The sequence below is a fragment of the Nothobranchius furzeri genome, chromosome 18, assembly GCF_043380555.1.
Source record: "Nothobranchius furzeri strain GRZ-AD chromosome 18, NfurGRZ-RIMD1, whole genome shotgun sequence".
NCBI classification, from domain to species: Eukaryota; Metazoa; Chordata; class Actinopteri; order Cyprinodontiformes; family Nothobranchiidae; genus Nothobranchius; species Nothobranchius furzeri.
Genome location: NC_091758.1, coordinates 11,731,583 through 11,750,091, shown reverse-complemented (window position 1 = coordinate 11,750,091; position 18,509 = coordinate 11,731,583). Strand labels below are relative to the sequence as shown.

Below are 18,509 nucleotides of genomic sequence, written 5' to 3'. Positions count from 1 at the left end.
AAGAGCGCCTCACTGAGAGTCTGAGGCATGACCATGCGGACGTGTTGGCGCAGTCGCTCTGGGAAAAGTCCTCGTAGGAAAGCATGCAGGCTAAGCTCCTCCCGGGCTGCTGCTGGGAACTCTGGGTAGCCACGACGAGCATACAGCAACACATCTGCTGCAAAGGTGCCCAGGCTCTCCCCCGGCCTACGGCTCCGGTTGGTCAGCTGCTCCCTGATCTGATCAGTGAAGTGCCGCTGCCCAAATCGCCTCTCGAGTGCTGTGGTGAGGGCCTGGAGCTCATGCTGCTCTGACGCGGCTAGGTCGAGGAGTACCTGCAGTGCATCTCCTTCCAATACTAGCGCTAGGTGTGTAGCAGCCTCGCCGTCGCTCCAGCCATTATGTCTCGCAGCTAGCCATACTTGTGAGAGGTAGGGCTCCAGCGGGGTTAGCCCGTTATAGTTCGGTACTTTAGCTGGCGTTGCAGGCATCACTGCTCGCTGTCGGGGGCCCGGTGTGTCGGCCGACGGAGGCAGCCCATCAAGCATTGCCCTAGCGTTGGTCGCGGCGGGCCGCCACCTCGGTGCGCTCGCGCCATCGGGACCCATCAGGGAGCTTACATGGCCACTCACATCCTCTCTCTTCAATCGCCAGCTTTCCAGGCGGGTAATGTTCTCCTCGATAGCTTGCTCCAGCCTCCAAATGTCTCTCTCCATTTTGGTGAGGGTGAGTCTCCCACTTCTTCTTTTTTTTTTTTTTTTTTTTTTTTTTTACCGTGTCCTGTCTGGCTGTGAAGCAAGCAGAATTGATGTCTGAATGCTGGTGACAAGCCTTACAGATTTATTCTCAGGTGGAGCATCAAAGCGTTTGCTTTTAATGTCACGCCTGATACTTAAAACTTTATTGTTATTGTTGTTGAATGCTTTGTAATTCCGACCAGACATGGAGACAGAGGTGAAAGAGAAAGGAAGAGAAAAGGTGGAGAGAGAGGGGGGGGGGGGTTCCACAAAAATAAACAATGAACAAGAGTCTGCTTCTAAACCTGCAGAAAAAGACAAAAAAAAAAAAACAAAAGGACACAAAAAAGGGAAACAACAACAATACAACAAGATCTACCTATCACTGCGTCAACTTGATGAAAAAAAAAAAAATATATATATATATATAATCAACATTGCTTAACTGAAGAATCACGATAATAAATCACAATGCATTAAGTGCCCCCCATAGTCTTAAGACATGTGTTGAACGTGCCCAAGCCCATACTTTTGAGAGCACCATGTGAGCACCTGTGTGTGTACACTCGCTTGTTTATTTAAGGTTTCTCTATAGGAGCGCCCAACAGAGAGTGTGAGGGACCACAGATCCGCCCCCCAAAGATGCGCAGGAGACGGGGGGAGCTCCAAGTCCCAGAGATCCAGGCGCTGCCCCAGAACGCAGGAACCCCAAGGAGACTGCAACCAGAAAGGCCCCCGCCCCCCTCGAGAGGCACAGAGGATCGCCCCGGGGGGGCCACAACCAGCAGCCGGCAGAGTCCCTGGAGATATCAGCGGCAAGCCCACAGGCCCGCCCGCAGCCTCCCACCCCCTAGCCGGCCGAGCCCGGGACCCAGCGACCCGGGACCCAGGGGTGACCACCCCCGCCGGGGACCCAGCAGAGCCCAGGGACCCAGACCCCACCAGGCAGCCACCGGGATCTATCAGGCAGATGCCAAAATCTTAAACCCCCAGACCCAGTTGCCACGAACACTCAGGCAGACCATGGCACAAGCCCCCACACCAGGTGTGGCAGGGGGAGGGGGGAGTCTCCCACTTCTGACACCAATGTGGTGAGCTCAGTCACGGAGGAGACGGAGGTTTCTTTGGGAGCACCCGTTTAATCTTACTCCTCAGCGCGGCCACAGCAACAACAACAAAAAAAGGGCGCGCTCTCACTGGAAAAACAGTCGCAGAGAGAGCGCGTCACCCGTCACCATGACAACATGACAACAAACACATAACTGTAATAACAGAACAAACCCCGAACAGCCCTGGCCCGCTACAATACACTGAAAGCTGAAGTTGTTCTGAAAAAAGGAGAAGAGTTACACACACTTTGTACTTTTTATTACAATTTTACAGCCATGAGATTAAAACAATACTAGGTGGCCCTGTTATAATTATGGTCATAAGAGGGTTATTAAGACGGCGATGCACAAACAGGAAGCGATTGGTAGTCATTCCACTCCAATCCAGTTGGTGGCGGTAATGCACCAAATTGTTGTTTGCCAAGTGCCACAAGACCACAAATAAGAAGAGAGGCGGGAGCGTTGGTAACAAACTCAAAGCAATAGTCAAAACCTGAAGCATGAAATGGAGTTATCCTAGAGGCTCCAATAAGAGAAAGAAGCAGCTTGCTTAATAAAAGCTTTTACCGTAAATCCTCTAATATTAGCCTGTATTTAATTAACTGCCGGGTATCATATTTTGGCCGGTGTCGGAGTCGGCGGAGTTGAATAATGGCCGTTTTTTTTATTGTGGCCGGGTGGAATGTGGTAACAAGCAAGTACGGGGGGCGGTTGTGTCATCCGTCTCACTTTTGATTTGCCAGTGATAGACCGCAAGGGTAACTTTAACCGTGCGGAGACGAAGAGGAGGCGAAAATTTGATATCAAGTTCAAAGAGAACCTGCTGATTATGCTGCAGAACACTCTGGGGAGCAGTAGCAGGGGTTGTATGAACTAGTCGCTAGTCGACTTCACCGCTCTATAGAGCTCCGGACCCCACGTGACTCTCAGTTAGTAGACGCCATATTGGCAGGTAAAAAAAGCTAAACAAACACTGATCGTAAACATGAACGTGAACGGGATCAGCTTTGATTTTACTTCGTCGGAGTTTACTTCACACTTTAAAACCGAAGAAATCGTTTTATATAGTCAGAAATTAAATAGACTAAACATCTCCGACCCTTACCGTGCCCCTGGGATACTTTTTAAAAACGCCAGAAGCTGTCGGAGCGGACCTAGCCGGGGAAGCCCTTGGGATTTCCCTGGAGGAGCTGGCTCAGGTGGCTGGGGAGAGGGAAGTCTGGGCCTCTCGACGCTAGTGCCCCCGCGACCCGACTCCGGATACGCGGATGAAAATGGATGGGTGGACAAATAACATATTTACACATAAGTAGTTTAAATAGAGTGCTGTGCTGTTTGAATGTATAAACTGAACACCAAGAGAAATCACTAGTCTGATTTTTTTCCGTGAATAAAATAAATATGTCAGGCGGGAGCGTCTCAGGATCTGTCTAAGATCTGTCTCGGTGAGACAGATAATAGCAATCCAAAGTGCTTTTTATGTGTGATCTGACAATTGATCAACCATTGCTTAAAAATGAAATACAGCTTAGCCGGTTAATTGCTGTGATCATAAAACACGTAAACGGCAGCACGCAGAACTCACGAGGCAACGTTTTACGTGACGTTTACTTGTTGCTATTAGTAATAAGACAGAAAAAGCCACGCCAAAATAAGTTTAGGAAGCCCACTAAGAATCGTAATAAAAGCATTTAAAATAAATACCATACACATTTGAGGAAACGTTGGTTTAAGTACCTGATATGAAGTGGTCGATGCATAAGCGAAAACCTTTACTCTCGGGATCCCACAGCTTCATTTTAACCCGGTCACTAGCACGTTTTATTACAATGATCCAACGTTTGCGGCGCTCCGGATCTTGGGGAATCCTGTAGATGGCTCATTCCTTATGTCGTCCGCGTCTGTTCTGCATCCTGGGGCACAACAGGAATCTATCATATTTCCCGTTTCATTGAGTTTTCTGACAATAACAAATAGTCCAGCTGCCGGCTTCTACCTGCCAATATGGCGCCGTTTCGATTTGAACTGTTGCATGCCGGGAGAAGTGATGTCAACTCCTGGAGCTCTATAGTGACTTTTTATGCCTGTCATCGACTAGTCGCTGTCACGTGATAATAACCGGCAAGATGCAGTCCACGGAAAAGACAGCAGCCTGCTGTCAGCAGGTGATGTGCCCCGATCCACAGCAGCGAAACGCATCAGGCACAAATAAAAGAATAAAAAAACAAAAAACATAAAAGGAAATGAGCCGACATGAACAATCTCATGTTAAATTAGTTTTTGAGGTGGCGACACCTAATTTGATAATGTTACTGTGGCCGTGCTCAGGATGCAGATATCTGGAGCGCGTCAACAATCAGAACTTTGCATGCGCAAGCTGGTTAAGGTTAGGATGGGGGTGAGGGGAAGGTTAAATTGCAAGAGGGTAAACGTCACAATTTGGTTAAATGTCAGTTTTACGGCAGGTGTCAGTACCGACGCTCTGGCACAGCGCGTTGCCTCCAATGGCCGGCAAGCAGCGAGCACTCCGCTGTTTTTGCGGTCGGTAGATCTTTTAGAACTGCAGTTCAAAGGTAACTCATAAGGTGAATATATATGAAGCCAGGTAGCAGTTTCTCTTTAGGATTGAGAGGAGATGCAGGAAGATAATAAACAGACAGGACAGAAAAATAGTCAAATAAAAACAAGTTAGTTTTTGTACCTGGTGGTTGCAACAAACAGACACCACTGAAGGTAATCAGAAGTGAGGAACAGAAAATGAAATAATTATTTTAATGTTTAGAGCAGCAGGAACTCCGAGAGGCTGCAGGCGCATCAGTGAGTTTGCGGCCGCTGCGCAGGGGGAGGGGGGAGAGGGCTGAAGCAGAAACTACCGTTGTTAATAGAAATGTGTTTAACTTTGAAAATGTGGGCGCAATTTTAATTGTCAAAAACTCCAGTGAACCATTAGTTCGTTTTGCTCAAATAGAAATTGAGGCCTGCCTCTAATTCTGGTCCTCCTTCCAATAAAGGCCTGGAGCTTGATGAGCTTGAGTCAAATACAGGCCTGGGGCTGTATTAGAGGATTTACGGTATCTTCACTTCTGATAGTGACGTCTTTTTCGATGTAAACATCAAAAGGAAGCAGAAAGGAAAGACAATGGAAAATGTTTAAAGGGAGGAAAACATAGACCAAAATGGAAAATAGAAAGAAAAAAAAACAAAGCCAAAAGCACAGGAGCACTGACAGGAAGAAGAAAGCAGAGCAAATATTGAAAGCACTCAAAGGGAGAGAAAGACAGGAAAAAAGAGGAGGACTAATAAAAAGGGAAAATAATTCTTGTCAGAAGAGGGGAGAGTTTCGCAAATCCAGTTAAAGGTAAGACTGTCGAAAATTTTGTGTAAGGGGCCCCATGTCTGTGTTCGCCTTGGGCCCCCAAATTGCTAAATCCGCCTCTGACTCTAGCAGCAGCATTTTGGATCAGCTGGAGGCCTTCCGACTATTAAGAATTACAATAATCAAGTATGGAAGTAATAAATGCATGGAGAAGTTTTTCTGCACCATCTTGTGTCAGGATTTCAGCAGATGGAAGATGACTGTCTTAGTAGCATGTTTAATGGGACCTTCATCCTGCAGAATACTACAGTACACAACAGTAGTACTGGAGGACAAGTAAATACCATCTAGAGGAGGCCTGTGTTTGTATAAGCGACGGGATGAATTTACTCTCTAATTTTATGTTCTACAGGAACTACATCTGGGGTGTTTCTCTATGTCAAGGCACCTGGTCTTGCGAGGCCAGGCGCCTTGCTTACAAGGACACTCTTTCCTTGGTCAATGAAAACGGTTAAATGGAACAGACTTGCATTACGTGACTGCTGTCTTCACATGAAACGGGAGATATAAATAAATAACAAGTCTTTTACTTTTAAATTGTGTATATATTTGTTAAATTAAATATATAAGTGAGTTACTAACCGCTAGCCACCGAAGCTGCAACTACTAGCAACTAACCAACCATAGATAACTTCTTTGGATCTAAAAATAACATTTTAAATTAGTTGACTTACTTTTAAACTTGAAAATTGTCACCGAAATAGTTGCAGGCTTCTGATCCGCCGTCCTTTTGAAAATACTGCGGTGTATTCTGGGTAATCTTTGACCAAGGCTAGGCTACAAGACACCTCCCATGTATCCTTGCTCAGCTAGCTAAACAGCTAACAAACGGAGAACACATGCCTCGGTAGAACATGAACATTGGAACACGTCTTGGCGGCTCCTGATGACTTATCTCCTAGGCAACCGGGGTGGGGCCAAGACATCAAGGCAAGGTTCCTTGGCATTGAGACACACCCTTGGTCTGGTGTACAGCCTCCTGGATGGGGCCATCGGCTGCCAACCAGTGTTTGTGTGTGTAGAGGGCTGCTTATACCGAGCCAGGATCCTCTGGAGGTTTCTTCCTGTTAAAAGGGAGTTTTCCTCTCCACTGTCGCTGCATACTTGCTTAGTAAGAGGATTGCTGTAAAGACTCTTGACACTAGTCGGTGACTCAATGCGACCTGCTGGGTTTTCTTACATAGAAAACTACCGGCAGTTGGAACATTGAACTGAACTCACATGGAAGGTTTACACTGTAAAAATATCCACCGTCTTAGACAATAAAGTTTCATTCTACTCTATTTTTGATTATGATGAAAAAATAGAGGCATGGTTGTCATTCAGCTTGACCTGTCCAGGTGTGACACACACACACACACACACACACACACACACACACACACACACACACACACACACACACACACACACACACACACACACACACACACACACACACACACACACACACACACACACACACACACACACACACACACACACACACACACACACACACACACACACACACCTGAAGAATAAGCAACAAAATAAAAACTACATTTGTAGAAAAAACAAACTTTAATAATGAAACCTCCAACATCAGTGCCACGCCCCCATTTGCAGACTTTGACCTGTTAACATTGATTTGTGTGATTTTATTGGTCAGGAGCATTCCCACTCCAGTAAAAGCAGCGTTTTTCCTGACTGGACAACATGCCTGAAGCCAAGACTGGAATCTGGTTTTGGAGCCTAAACATCGAAGGGTTTCCTTTACTGAGAACAATAAAAGTGGCTGCTTCAGTCCCACGTGTGTTTGTGAGTGACTGGACCCTGGCCTGAAGCGTCTCGCAGAAGCCACGCCCCCAACCCTGTCACATGATCCTCCATAGCCTAACTGGCTACACCTGAACATCAAAGTTCATCGTGTTTCTTTGTTAAATCTTCACCATAATTAGTCGCCTGACTGCCAACAAACATGTTCCAGTTGGCCAGAATCTCCTTCTTGGTGATTTTCTCATCCTGTGAGATCAGCAGATTCCATCCGTTGTTGGTTTATTGGTGGATGATTGACAGGGACAGGAGGGAGGAGAGAAGAGAGTTAGTAATTAACCCAAAATTAACCTCATTAGTGAATATTACACCCCATCAACATGAAGATGCTGACAAACACGAGTGGAATCAACGACAGACGTCTGGACTCTAGCTAGCAGGTGATTCTGAACTGGTCCATGACCCAAGCTGACTGCAGGACCAACAGGCACCCCTAACCTAGACAAGGGTCATATGTACCTTATCGGTGTCCGTCTCATGGATCAGGTGCTTGGCCTCGTTATCGGCATGATCCACATCTCCAGGTAAAATCCACTGGGCCACTTCTTCAGGATCCAGGAAGCCATTCTGCACCAAACAAAGACCATGAAGCTGCTGAAACCAACCCACAGCTGGGAGGTGACCAGCAAGCCAAACCAGATGTTTTACACCTGTATTTGTGAACCAGTCCCTCATTATGTAGCAAGCTGAGCATTCAATCCCACGCTGCATCTCCATGGCAACGTGGATTTAGTAAAACTCCAGCTGCTTTTACCTTGTTAACATCTCTGAACTCTGAAAATTGTTTCTTCTCAGTCTGGACCCAATCTGGCTCGCTTTCCCCATCCTCAGGTGTGAACATGTCACCTGTAGGAAGAAACGGCACAAACGCTTTAGGGACACCTCACCGGACCTCCAGGGGCTGAAGGTCAGAGGGAGAAACCTACCGATGTATTCTTCTAAGTTAATCTTTCCATCTTTGTCCTTATCAATGTCTTCCACCGTTTCCTGTAGAGGAAATTAATCAGTTCACAGAATTCTGCTTTCCTTTAAAAGTTATAGTCTGATGCCTGATCCTTTGGTCCCTCTGTAGGGACTACAGGAATGTTTGTTTCAAACTTTTAGCTTTTTCCATGTCCAACGTGTCCCGTCTCCAGGTTTCTCAGTCCTCTTTCTGCAATTAAAAACATCAGAGATGAGCCTCTACCTGGACGACCACGTCCTTCATGTAATCAAACTCCTCCGGATGAAGGAAGGCGGTGAACTCCTCACGCGTCGCGATACCGTCCCCGTCTCGGTCCGCCGTTTTAAAGCGTCTCTCATCCCGCGCCAGCATAGCCTTATAGGTGTTCTTGTCTTCCACATCATCAAACTCCTCACCTAAACACAGAGTTCACATTCTCAACACAAAATCTCTAGATGTGTCAAATGGAAAGAAAACAGGCCAACTTTACTCGTTTTAATACATCTGCAGTGGTCTCTAGCAGGAATGAAGGAAAAAAAGCACTGGTGCACCTGTTTCAGGAACTAGAGGTGACCCACATCAGAGCTGAGCTTCAGAAAACAGGATCTGGAGACTTATTTCCTGATAATCTGACATCTCTCCTCTGATTGGCTCACAACAACACAACTCTATCACTGACTGTTTGCTCTGCAAAGATGTCTCATCTCCACAAATAACACAAACCTGGAGTTCTGCTGTGTGGTGGTGCAGCTAATGCTAACAGTTAGCCTCTACTAGCAGAGACGTTCTCTGCTGTTTCCTGGACGCTAAACCATCAACAGCCTTCCCCGTCGTGAGTCCAGATGGGTGAGTCCATGAATGTTAGTGACAGGGTGACGTAGACCTGTCAGGATTCTCTAATCCTAGAGTTTCACCGTCTGTTTTCTATCAGAAGCTACTGCAGGAGATAGCTGTAGGAGACTATTCTCATGTAACTCAGAGTGACTGATTATGATCAGAAATAATTAAAAATGGTTTTTCTGTGAATTTGATATTGAAATCAACTCAATCAGAAACATCAAAGAAACACGAAGCTCGTATTTAAAACGTTTTTCTGTTCTGCTCAACGATGAGAATCACACACACACACACACACACACACACACACGTACCCAGGTAGAAGCCGTAGGTGGTGTTTTTATACTCCTCCCAGCTTATTTTGTCATCTTGGTTCTTGTCGTAGTCCTTCCAGTGCTTGTTGACGTTCTCCTCGATGTACCTCCTCTGCCTGTGTCTGATCCAGTGGTGCAGCTCTGCATGGCCGATGTAGCCGTCCTTGTCGGTGTCGATGCGGTCCACGATCTTTCTGTAGGGACAGTCAGAGCTGCACCTCAGAACCCTCCAGACTAAAAACCATTTCATGTGTGTGTGTGACATTTGAACAGGCTGCACATCAAACTCTCCTTCGTGTTATAGTCTTCTTGTTGCTGTGTGTAATGTCCAGAAAGGGTCAGTTTTCACCTACATAGTGACCTACACAGTGACCTACACAGTGGCTGGTCATCTACAGAATAATTCCACTATCTAGGTGGATTTTCTATTCTATCTTCTAACACCCAGAAGACTCTGCAGTGCTTGTTGACAGTCCATGAAGACAAGAGTGTCAACCTAGGTCTCCAAACAAAGGCTGTCCTCTGATAAGACTGCGGTGTTTCACACTCTGAATAAAAAGTGAACATATACAGCTCATAATAATAATAATAATAATAATAATAATAATAATAATAATAACAATTGTAATCTTTAAATAATCTGTGCCTAAATCAATGAAGATAGAATGAATATTGTTCTGACAAGAACATTACATATTTTGATCAGTGCTGTGTGGTACAAGTTACTCACTATCTACACTCATACACAATGTTCATAAGATATAAAAATATGGTTGAAATCACATCACATAAAGTTAAAGATTCTTTATCCATGGAACTAGAACGGCTAGCATCTGGAAGGTGTGGTTTCTGAGGGATGTTTGGTAAAGCTACGAACATGTCAAATTCTGATTCGTAGAAGTCATAACACGGGGACTAATAAAATTCGGATGACCTCCCGAGTTATTCAGTTTCCAGCTGACAACACGATTTGGCCAAATCGCGAAAGAAGCTTTTTTGAAACAACCTCCTTTCACCTTAAGTCAAAACCTTGCCACAACGCTGCGAGTGATGACAAACCGCTCTGTTCAGAGCTACTTCACACCTAACCTGCAGACCCGGGTTGCATCTCATGGCCGGGGAAGCTGAATTCAGAGGAAGCTACTAATCTCTGAGGACCGTGGTCTCGACGTCCGGAGACCTCACCACTCTGACCGCAAACCTCCGGACCGCCGGGAGCAACTCATACAAGGGTATCGTAGACCTGCATACTGGTGTCTGGTGTTGTTTATAAATAAACAACTCTGTAGTTTATAGCAGGCAACAAATTATTTTAAACCCAGAACTTCTTCCAGATACAAGGTCCTACCTCAAGTGGAGGAGTTTAAGTATCTCGGGGTCTTGTTCACGAGTGTGGGTAGGAGGGATCGGGAGATCAACAGGTGGATTGGTTCAGCGTCTGCAGTGATGCGGACGCTGAGCCGATCTGTCATGGTGAAGAGGGAGCTGAGCCAGAAAGCCAGGCTCTTGATTTACCGGTCGATCTACGTCCCAATCCTCACCTATGGTCATGAGCTTTGGGTAATGACCGAAAGAACGAGATCGCGGATACAAGCGGCCGAAATGAGTTTCCTCCGTAGGGTGGCCGGGCTCAGCCTTAGAGATAGGGTGAGGAGCTCAGACATTCGGAAGGGACTCGGAGTAGAACCGCTGCTCCTCCGGATCGAAAGGAGTCAGTTGAGGTGGTTTGGGTCTCTGGTCAGGACGCCTCTTGGACGCCTCCCTGGGGAGGTGTTTCGGGCATGTCCTGTCGGCAGGAGGCCCCCGGGTCGACCCAGGACACGTTGGAGAGGTTACACCTCCAATCTGGTCCGGGAACGCCTTTGGGTCCTGCCGGAGGAGCTGGTGGAGGTGGCCGGGGAGAGGACGGTCTGGAGCTCCCTAGTTGGGATTCTGCCCCCGCGACCCGGACCCGGATAAGCGGAGGAAGACGACGACGACTGTCTGAATTAATAGGAAGTGTGTTTATGGTCCCTGAATAAGCAAAGAATCCTAAACTCTTCTGGTTAACCATTCAAAGATATTCTATATTTATACGGAATCATCACATCTTATTGGTCATAATTAAATATGCAGTCATTACGCTACAAAGTCTGACACTACATATGGTTACTGATCATAGCACATGGTCATGCCAGAACTTTACACAACGATGGTCTTGTGTAGAAAACTAATGGAGTGATTTGATTTGGTTAAATGTTGAGATGTTGGTGTTCCTGGTGTGTGATGCAGAGGATTCAGGGACTGAAGCTTTCATTTCAGCTCAAATCATCCGAGTGTGTGAGCATCGGACCGGGTCAGCCAGCGGATCAGTCCATCCAACATGGCGGCTACAGCTGATGCTAGAACGCACGCACGCCTCTGACTGGGGCTGAAATGGAGCTGAGGTTGTGATCTCCAACAGAACGTGTGACACCATGACTTTAAACAGCAATATAAACCCGATTTCATGTCTGACATTTAAGCATACTGTGGGGCAAAAAAGTATTTATTTAGTCAGCCACCGATTGTGCAAGTTCTCCCACTTAAAATGATGACAGAGGTCAGTAATTTACATCATAGGTACACTTCAACTGTGAGAGACAGAATGTGAAAAAAAAAATCCATGAATTCACATGGCAGGATTTTTAAAGAATTTATTTGTAAATCAGGGTGGAAAATAAGTATTTGGTCAATAACAAAAATTAAACTCAATACTTTGTAACATAACCTTTGTTGGCAATAACAGAGGTCAAACGATTACTATAGGTCTTTACCAGGTATGCACACACAGTAGCTGGTATTTTGGCCCATTCCTCCATGCAGATCTTCTTGAGAGCAGTGATGTTTTGGGGCTGTCGCCGAGCAACACGGACTTTCAACTCCCTCCACAGATTTTCTATGGGGTTGAGGTCTGGAGACTGGCTAGGCCACTCCAGGACTTTCAAATGCTTCTTACGGAGCCACTCCTTTGTTGCCCGGGCGGTGTGTCTGGGATCATTGTCGTGTTGGAAGACCCAGCCACGTTTCAACTTCAAAGCTCTCACTGATGGAAGGAGGTTTTGGCTCAGAATCTCACGATACATGGCCCCATTCATTCTGTCCTCAACACGGATCAGTCGTCCTGTCCCCTTAGCAGAAAAACAGCCCCAAAGCATGATGTTCCCACCCCCATGCTTCACAGTAGGTATGGTGTTCTTGGGATGCAACTCAGTATTCTTCTTCCTCCAAACACGACGAGTAGAGTTTATACCAAAAAGTTCTACTTTGGTTTCATCTGACCACATGACATTCTCCCAATCCTCTGCTGTATCATCCATGTGCTCTCTGGCAAACTTCAGACGGGCCTGGACATGCACTGGCTTCAGCAGCGGAACACGTCTGGCACTGCAGGATTAGATTCCCTGCCGTTGTAGTGTGTTACTGATGGTGACCTTTGTTACTGTGGTCCCAGCTTTCTGCAGGTCATTCACCAGGTCCCCCTGTGTGGTTCTGGGATTCTTGCTCACCGTTCTCATGATCATTTTGACCCCACGGGATGAGATCTTGCGTGGAGCCCCAGATCGAGGGAGATTATCAGTGGTCTTGTATGTCTTCCATTTTCTGATAATTGCTCCCACAGTTGATTTTTTCACACCAAGCTGCTTGCCTATTGTAGATTCACTCTTCCCAGTCTGGTGCAGGTCTACAATTCTTTTCCTGGTGTCCTTCAAAAGCTCTTTGGTCTTGGCCATAGTGGAGTTTGGAGTCTGACTGTTTGAGGCTGTGGACAGGTGTCTTTTATACAGATAATGAGTTCAAACAGGTGCCATTAATACAGGTAACGAGTGGAGGACAGAAAAGCTTCTCAAAGAAGACGTTACAGGTTTGTGAGAGTCAGAGATTTTCCTTGTTTGAAGTGACCAAATACTTATTTTCCACCCTGATTTACAAATAAATTCTTTAAAAATCCTGCCATGTGAATTCATGGATTTTTTTCACATTCTGTCTCTCACAGTTGAAGTGTACCTATGATGAAAATTACTGACCTCTGTCATCATTTTAAGTGGGAGAACTTGCACAATCGGTGGCTGACTAAATACTTTTTTGCCCCACTGTAACTTTTCCATCTTTGGTTCCATCTTCATGAAAGTGTTCTCTCTTGCTGCAGCTTCACGCTGGTTCCTCTCAGGTTCCTCTTGCAATTTTTCCCTCCAAATATTGATTAACAAAGAAATTGTTTCTGTACACAGTGGAGTGATTTCTGTGCAGGTTTGTCTATGTCTGAACACATTCAAGTAAATGGACCAACATGAGCATCTATAAGCAGCACCATCTACAGCAGGCCAGCAGAACCTACGCTAATCTCTCTTTGCTCTCTTCCGGGCTCAGCTGGTCAAAGGTCTTAGCTTCCTCCTTGCCCAGGAAGGCCTCGTGGTCATACTGGTAGTTGTGTGAATCGTCATGAGCGTGGTCACTTAGATCAGCCTGGTGATGGACACGTTTCTCCTGAGCAGGGACGGCAAAGGCGACGGCAGCCAGGACACAGAGGGGCAGCAGTGAACTCAGCAGCACCATGACTGACGTCTGAAGGCTTAGGGGGGAAACAGATGGACATGTGCATGAAGAACATCACGAGAAATCAAAGAGCACGTAACACAGCGGGACATAAACCATGCTGGAGGGTTTGTAGTTCCCCAACTCCAACATTCATTCAAGGTCAACCCAAAGAAATAAAGATGCATAGGAGAAGCAGAGCATAGTAAACAAAACATCTACAGTCGTGGTCCAACTTTAGCACTTTGATATTATCTGTGACATTTGAAGAGAGGCATCCCCACGTCAACTTGACTTTGCTGATGACTTGTATAGACGAGTGTCTAGTGCTGTAGACATGTGCAGTCACCATTTTGGTATTTTAGTGCATCTTATTGAAAAGTTAAATATTCAGCCTAAAACATCCATTACTGCGACGTTTTCAGGTTAAAACTCTGCTCTACGTAGAAATTTAATCAGCCGTAGCCATTGGCTACGAGGTACCCAGTGACCTGTACCAGATTACATGGCTGCACTGCACTGGACTGCAGCCGAGTCGTGGACTAGCCTCCAGCTGGCTCGGTTCATACTAACCCAGGTTCTTCCTGCTAAACGAGAGTGTTCCTCTCCACTGTCGCTACGTGCTTGCTCAGTATGAGGATTGCTGTAAAGTCTCTGACACAACAAGTCAGTGACTCATGCAACCTGCTGGGTTTCCTTGCATAGGAAACCGAACTAATTGGAACGATGGAGCGAACCTAATGCACTGATGGTTTGGGTTAGGGGTAAGCATTATTTAAATAAACTGATTAATGAAAGCAGAACATCATTTTTAAAAGGTGTGCAATACGTTTAAACTGCACAAACATTTTCAGTCAGGGCTCGACACGTTTAACTCTCAGATATACGAGGCCCCAATGAAACAAAAAAACTTTTTGGACGGTTTAGGCTGTTTTTTTAAGTTTAAATAAGATGCACTGAAATGCCTAAATAAGGGCCACACGTGACTGCAGCACTACGCTGTATTACAGCTTTTCAGCAAAACCACGTTGATTTGGGGGTGAGCCAGATGTCTGTAGAACTTCAGGACCCGATGAAGACTCAGGTGAGCTGTAGACGGTAGAAGCGCAGAAACAGGACTGGTGTGAAGTCCCGGCAAAGCCAAATTACGACTAGGAATGTGGCGCGTGCCTTCAGTCCAGGACTACAGGAAACAGCGGCTAGACTCAAACGTTTAGAAAACACACTCACCGGTTCCTCGGCGCTTCTCACAGAGTCTAACGGCGGCGTTTACGGTCTCTCAAGTCCGCGTCAGCAGGCTGCACGTTTAAATAACAAAGGCGGGAGGGGCGGGACTTAACTGGTCATTAGCCAATCAGTGAAGCCATGGGGAGACTCTAACCAATAGAAATGTGGAAAAGTGGGAAGTCCCAGTTATTGGCTGATAAGCGCCACGTTGTCACGCGCCCCAGCTAGGAGCGTCTCCTCCTTCTGCTCCCCTCCATCCTTCAGAGGGAGGATGGAGGAGCGCGGGTCAGTGGTCACTACAAGGGCGGAAATCTCATTACAATTTGGGGGGGGGGGGGGGGGGGGACAATAAACAGTAAAACTTCAGAGAGTAATTTTTGGGGGGACATGAAAAAAATGCTCTCTACAGACAACACTGTATGTCCTTATAAGAGACTGACCTGTGACTCTGTGCCTGTGTCTGACAGGCTCTGGCTGCCTGTGCTCAAGACTTTGCCTAATTAAACCATTTAGAAACAATTTCATAGGCATTTCATTTATTTCTTATAGATGTCTTTATCAAAATGCAAGTTTCTACTTACTTGACATTCTGGAGCATTAAAAAACGACCTGATGTCTGCCGTTTTTCATTTCTCTGCCATTTCAACTGACCTGGTCAGTCTGACAGTTGGACAGCAACACACGCAGACGGGAAATTGTCATTAGAACGGAGCTGGAGGATATTGATCAACAACAATATCTTGACAATTTTGTACATCTCCATACGCATCCTTTCTTTTTGTTTCCATTGCAATAACAAGACTGTGGCCTAAAACGGAATAAGCAATTCAGAATAAAGATTTGATCGTTAATAGTTGAAGCAACATGTCCTGAAATGACACGGCTACTAGCTGACCAGCAGCTACACGTGTGGACGGATGCAAAGCATTAATTTTAAGTACTAAAACATATCTAACTTTTTCACAACAAAGAGAGAGAACATAAAATGTCAAATTAAAATTTTATTAAATCACATGAAAGCTGCTAAAATCCAAATAGTTCCATATGGATTTTAATATATTTGAAATTTTTCTTCTAAATATGTCTAGAAAAAATAAACTTCAAATCAGCTTTCACAAGTGTGACGTGCACCGTCTACTTTTGGCCTCAAGAGGCCCTCGGTCCGCTGCCTGCACAGCTGCAGGCTGTTAGATAAATTGAGCCTCCCTGTTAAAAGGGAGCTCTTGGAGATATTCTGGGAGAGATGTGCAGATGGGTGTTGGCACGGAGGTGTTTGCTCTCCTCTCTAGCTCTCCTCGCTTACAGACGTTAAAGTCTTCGATTCGCTACCTGAGTGGTATTTCCGTTTGTGTTAAGACCTTAGTGGTATTTTTGTGTTTGATAATATTAATAGTAATTCGTGTGTCCTCGTTATAGAGAGACTTGCCTCACCCTTTTGGTGCAGTTTTGCGTTTTCCGTTTAGCCTTATTCCAGCCTATGTGCTGCGCTTTTGGTTTATTAGTAGATATCGTTTTTCTTTATTGGGAAATTCATTTGTTTATTAATACCCAGTTTTGGATGACCCTTTTGTTCCCTTTTCAGCCTAGAGCTTCGTTTTTGTTTAATAAATATCTTATAGAGAACTGTAAAAGTGTTCGCTTCATTTACAGTACAAAATCTTCTTTACTCCCTAAACACATCGTGCTCCTAGCGAAGCCGAGGGACGTAAAAGAGTGGGGGCTCGTCCGGGATTTTTTGTTATTTATAACATTTTTACCCGTAATTCTCACTATTATGTGTTCTGCCACCCGCTTTCCTGAGGCTGTACCGTTATCTTCCATTACAGCTGCTAACATCATTAAGGCCCTAACAGGTTTCTTTTCTGTGTTTGGAATGCCTAAAGTCATACAATCAGACCAGGGCACCAACTTTACCTCACGGGTTTTTGCTCAAGTAGCAGAGACCTTGCACATTGAACATCACAAGTCTTCTAGTTACCACCCGGAAAGCCAGGGAGTCGTGGAAAGATGGCATCAGACTCTGAAGGCCATGTTAAAGAAATATTGTTTTACCTCTGGCAGATCTTGGGAAGATGGTCTGCCCTTTGTGTTATTCGCTGCTCGGGACACCATTCAGGAATCCACTGGATTCAGTCCCCACCAACTTGTGTTTGGCCACTCTCCACGGGGCCCCCTCAAAGCCCTGAAAGAGAAGTTTCTGTGGCCAGCTCCTTCTGCAGGTGTTAGTGCACCTTTGTTTGTCAAGACGTTCCAGAAAAGGCTAAGGGAGGCTAATCTCCTAGCTCAGCAACACTTAAGCAAAGCAAAGCAGAAAATGAAAGTGAAGTTTGACAAAAAGGCAGTTGTTAGAGTGCTACAACCTGGAGACCAGGTTTTGTTATTGAGTCCTGTTGTGGGTTCCTCTTTGTCTCCAAAGTTTGAGGGTCCTTTTGAGGTTCTCTCCAAGCTCAGTGAAACCAATTATGTGATCAGGACTCCTCTAATGAGAAAGAAAACCATGACTTGTCATGTGAATCGTTTGAAGCTATTTCATGAACATGTTACCGCTGTGACTCAGCCTTGTTTAGTCTCTGCAGATGTTTCTCCCCCACTGCCTGATACTGTGCAAGATGATGCTGTGACGTGGAGTTCGCTGCCCCCTGTCACCCCACGTCTCTGCAACTCCGAAGCTCTCTCCAACCTGTCGTCCAGTTTGAGTCACCTCACCTCTTCGCAACAGGAGGAGCTTTCTCATTTAATTCACTCTTTTCCAGAACTATTTTCAGACGTGTCCAGTCAGACCCACCTAATAACTCATGACATCAGCCTTACTGATTCCGTCCCCGTTCGTATGCACCCTTACAGGGCTAGTCCGATGAAGAGGGAACTAATGAGAAAGGAGGTAACTTATCTATCAGAACATGGCCTAGCAAAACCCAGCACCAGTTCCTGGAGCTCGCCATGTTTATTGGAAAATAAACCTGATGGCTCATATAGGTTTGTTACGGACTACCGCAAGTTAAATGCAAAAACCGTCCCAGATTCGTTTCCTTTGCCTCGTGTAGAAGACTGTGTGGATAGTGTGGGTTCAGCCACATTTGTCACTAAACTAGATCTTTTAAAAGGCTATTGGCAGGTGCCACTAACTCCGTTTGCTTCTAAAGTGTCTGCTTTCGTCACTCCAGTTAACCTGCTCCAGTACACCGTGTTGCCGTTCGGTTTAAGGAATGCCCCCGCTACTTTCCAGCGTCTAGTGAACCAGGTTTTGTGTGATGTGCCTCATTGCAGCGCGTATCTTGATGACATAGTCATCTACACTCAGTCCTGGGATCTGCATCTCCAGATATTAGCTCAAGTCTTTGACCGCTTAAAGATGGCTAATCTGACTCTAAACCTCGCCAAGTGTGAGTTCGTGAAAGCCACTGTCCGTTATTTAGGGAAGGAGGTAGGACTGGGCCAAGTGAGGGCGCTGTCTGATAAAATCCAGGCTATTGTTTCATTTCCGCCACCGACCACACGCAGAGAACTCCGTCGATTTCTGGGCATGACCGGGTATTACCGCTGTTTTTGCCGTAACTTCTCCACTGTTGCCAAACCTCTCACAGATATGTTAAGCACAAATATCCCATTCTCTTGGAC

At 45.8% G+C, this 18,509-nt stretch overlaps 1 protein-coding gene across 2 annotated transcripts in view; it reads right to left on the bottom strand.

The window, feature by feature from the left end:
* Window positions 1-14,993, bottom strand: part of rcn3 (reticulocalbin 3, EF-hand calcium binding domain) — a 30,828-nt gene extending 15,835 nt beyond the window's left edge. The window contains exons 1-8 of one of the 2 annotated variants that reach the window (XM_015968947.3): window positions 14,895-14,993; window positions 13,468-13,701; window positions 9,111-9,304; window positions 8,203-8,375; window positions 7,943-8,003; window positions 7,771-7,862; window positions 7,476-7,583; window positions 6,746-7,205 (exon numbers count right to left, since the gene is read on the bottom strand). In XM_015968947.3, coding sequence (XP_015824433.1) covers window positions 7,098-7,205; window positions 7,476-7,583; window positions 7,771-7,862; window positions 7,943-8,003; window positions 8,203-8,375; window positions 9,111-9,304; window positions 13,468-13,685 — 954 coding nt within the window. In that variant the 5' untranslated portion in view covers window positions 13,686-13,701; window positions 14,895-14,993 and the 3' untranslated portion in view covers window positions 6,746-7,097. Of the gene's footprint in view, window positions 1-6,745; window positions 7,206-7,475; window positions 7,584-7,770; window positions 7,863-7,942; window positions 8,004-8,202; window positions 8,376-9,110; window positions 9,305-13,467; window positions 13,702-14,894 lie in introns of those variants that run through there. The other variant, XM_015968948.3, reaches the window with a different exon arrangement.
* Window positions 14,994-18,509: the final 3,516 nt, after the last annotated feature.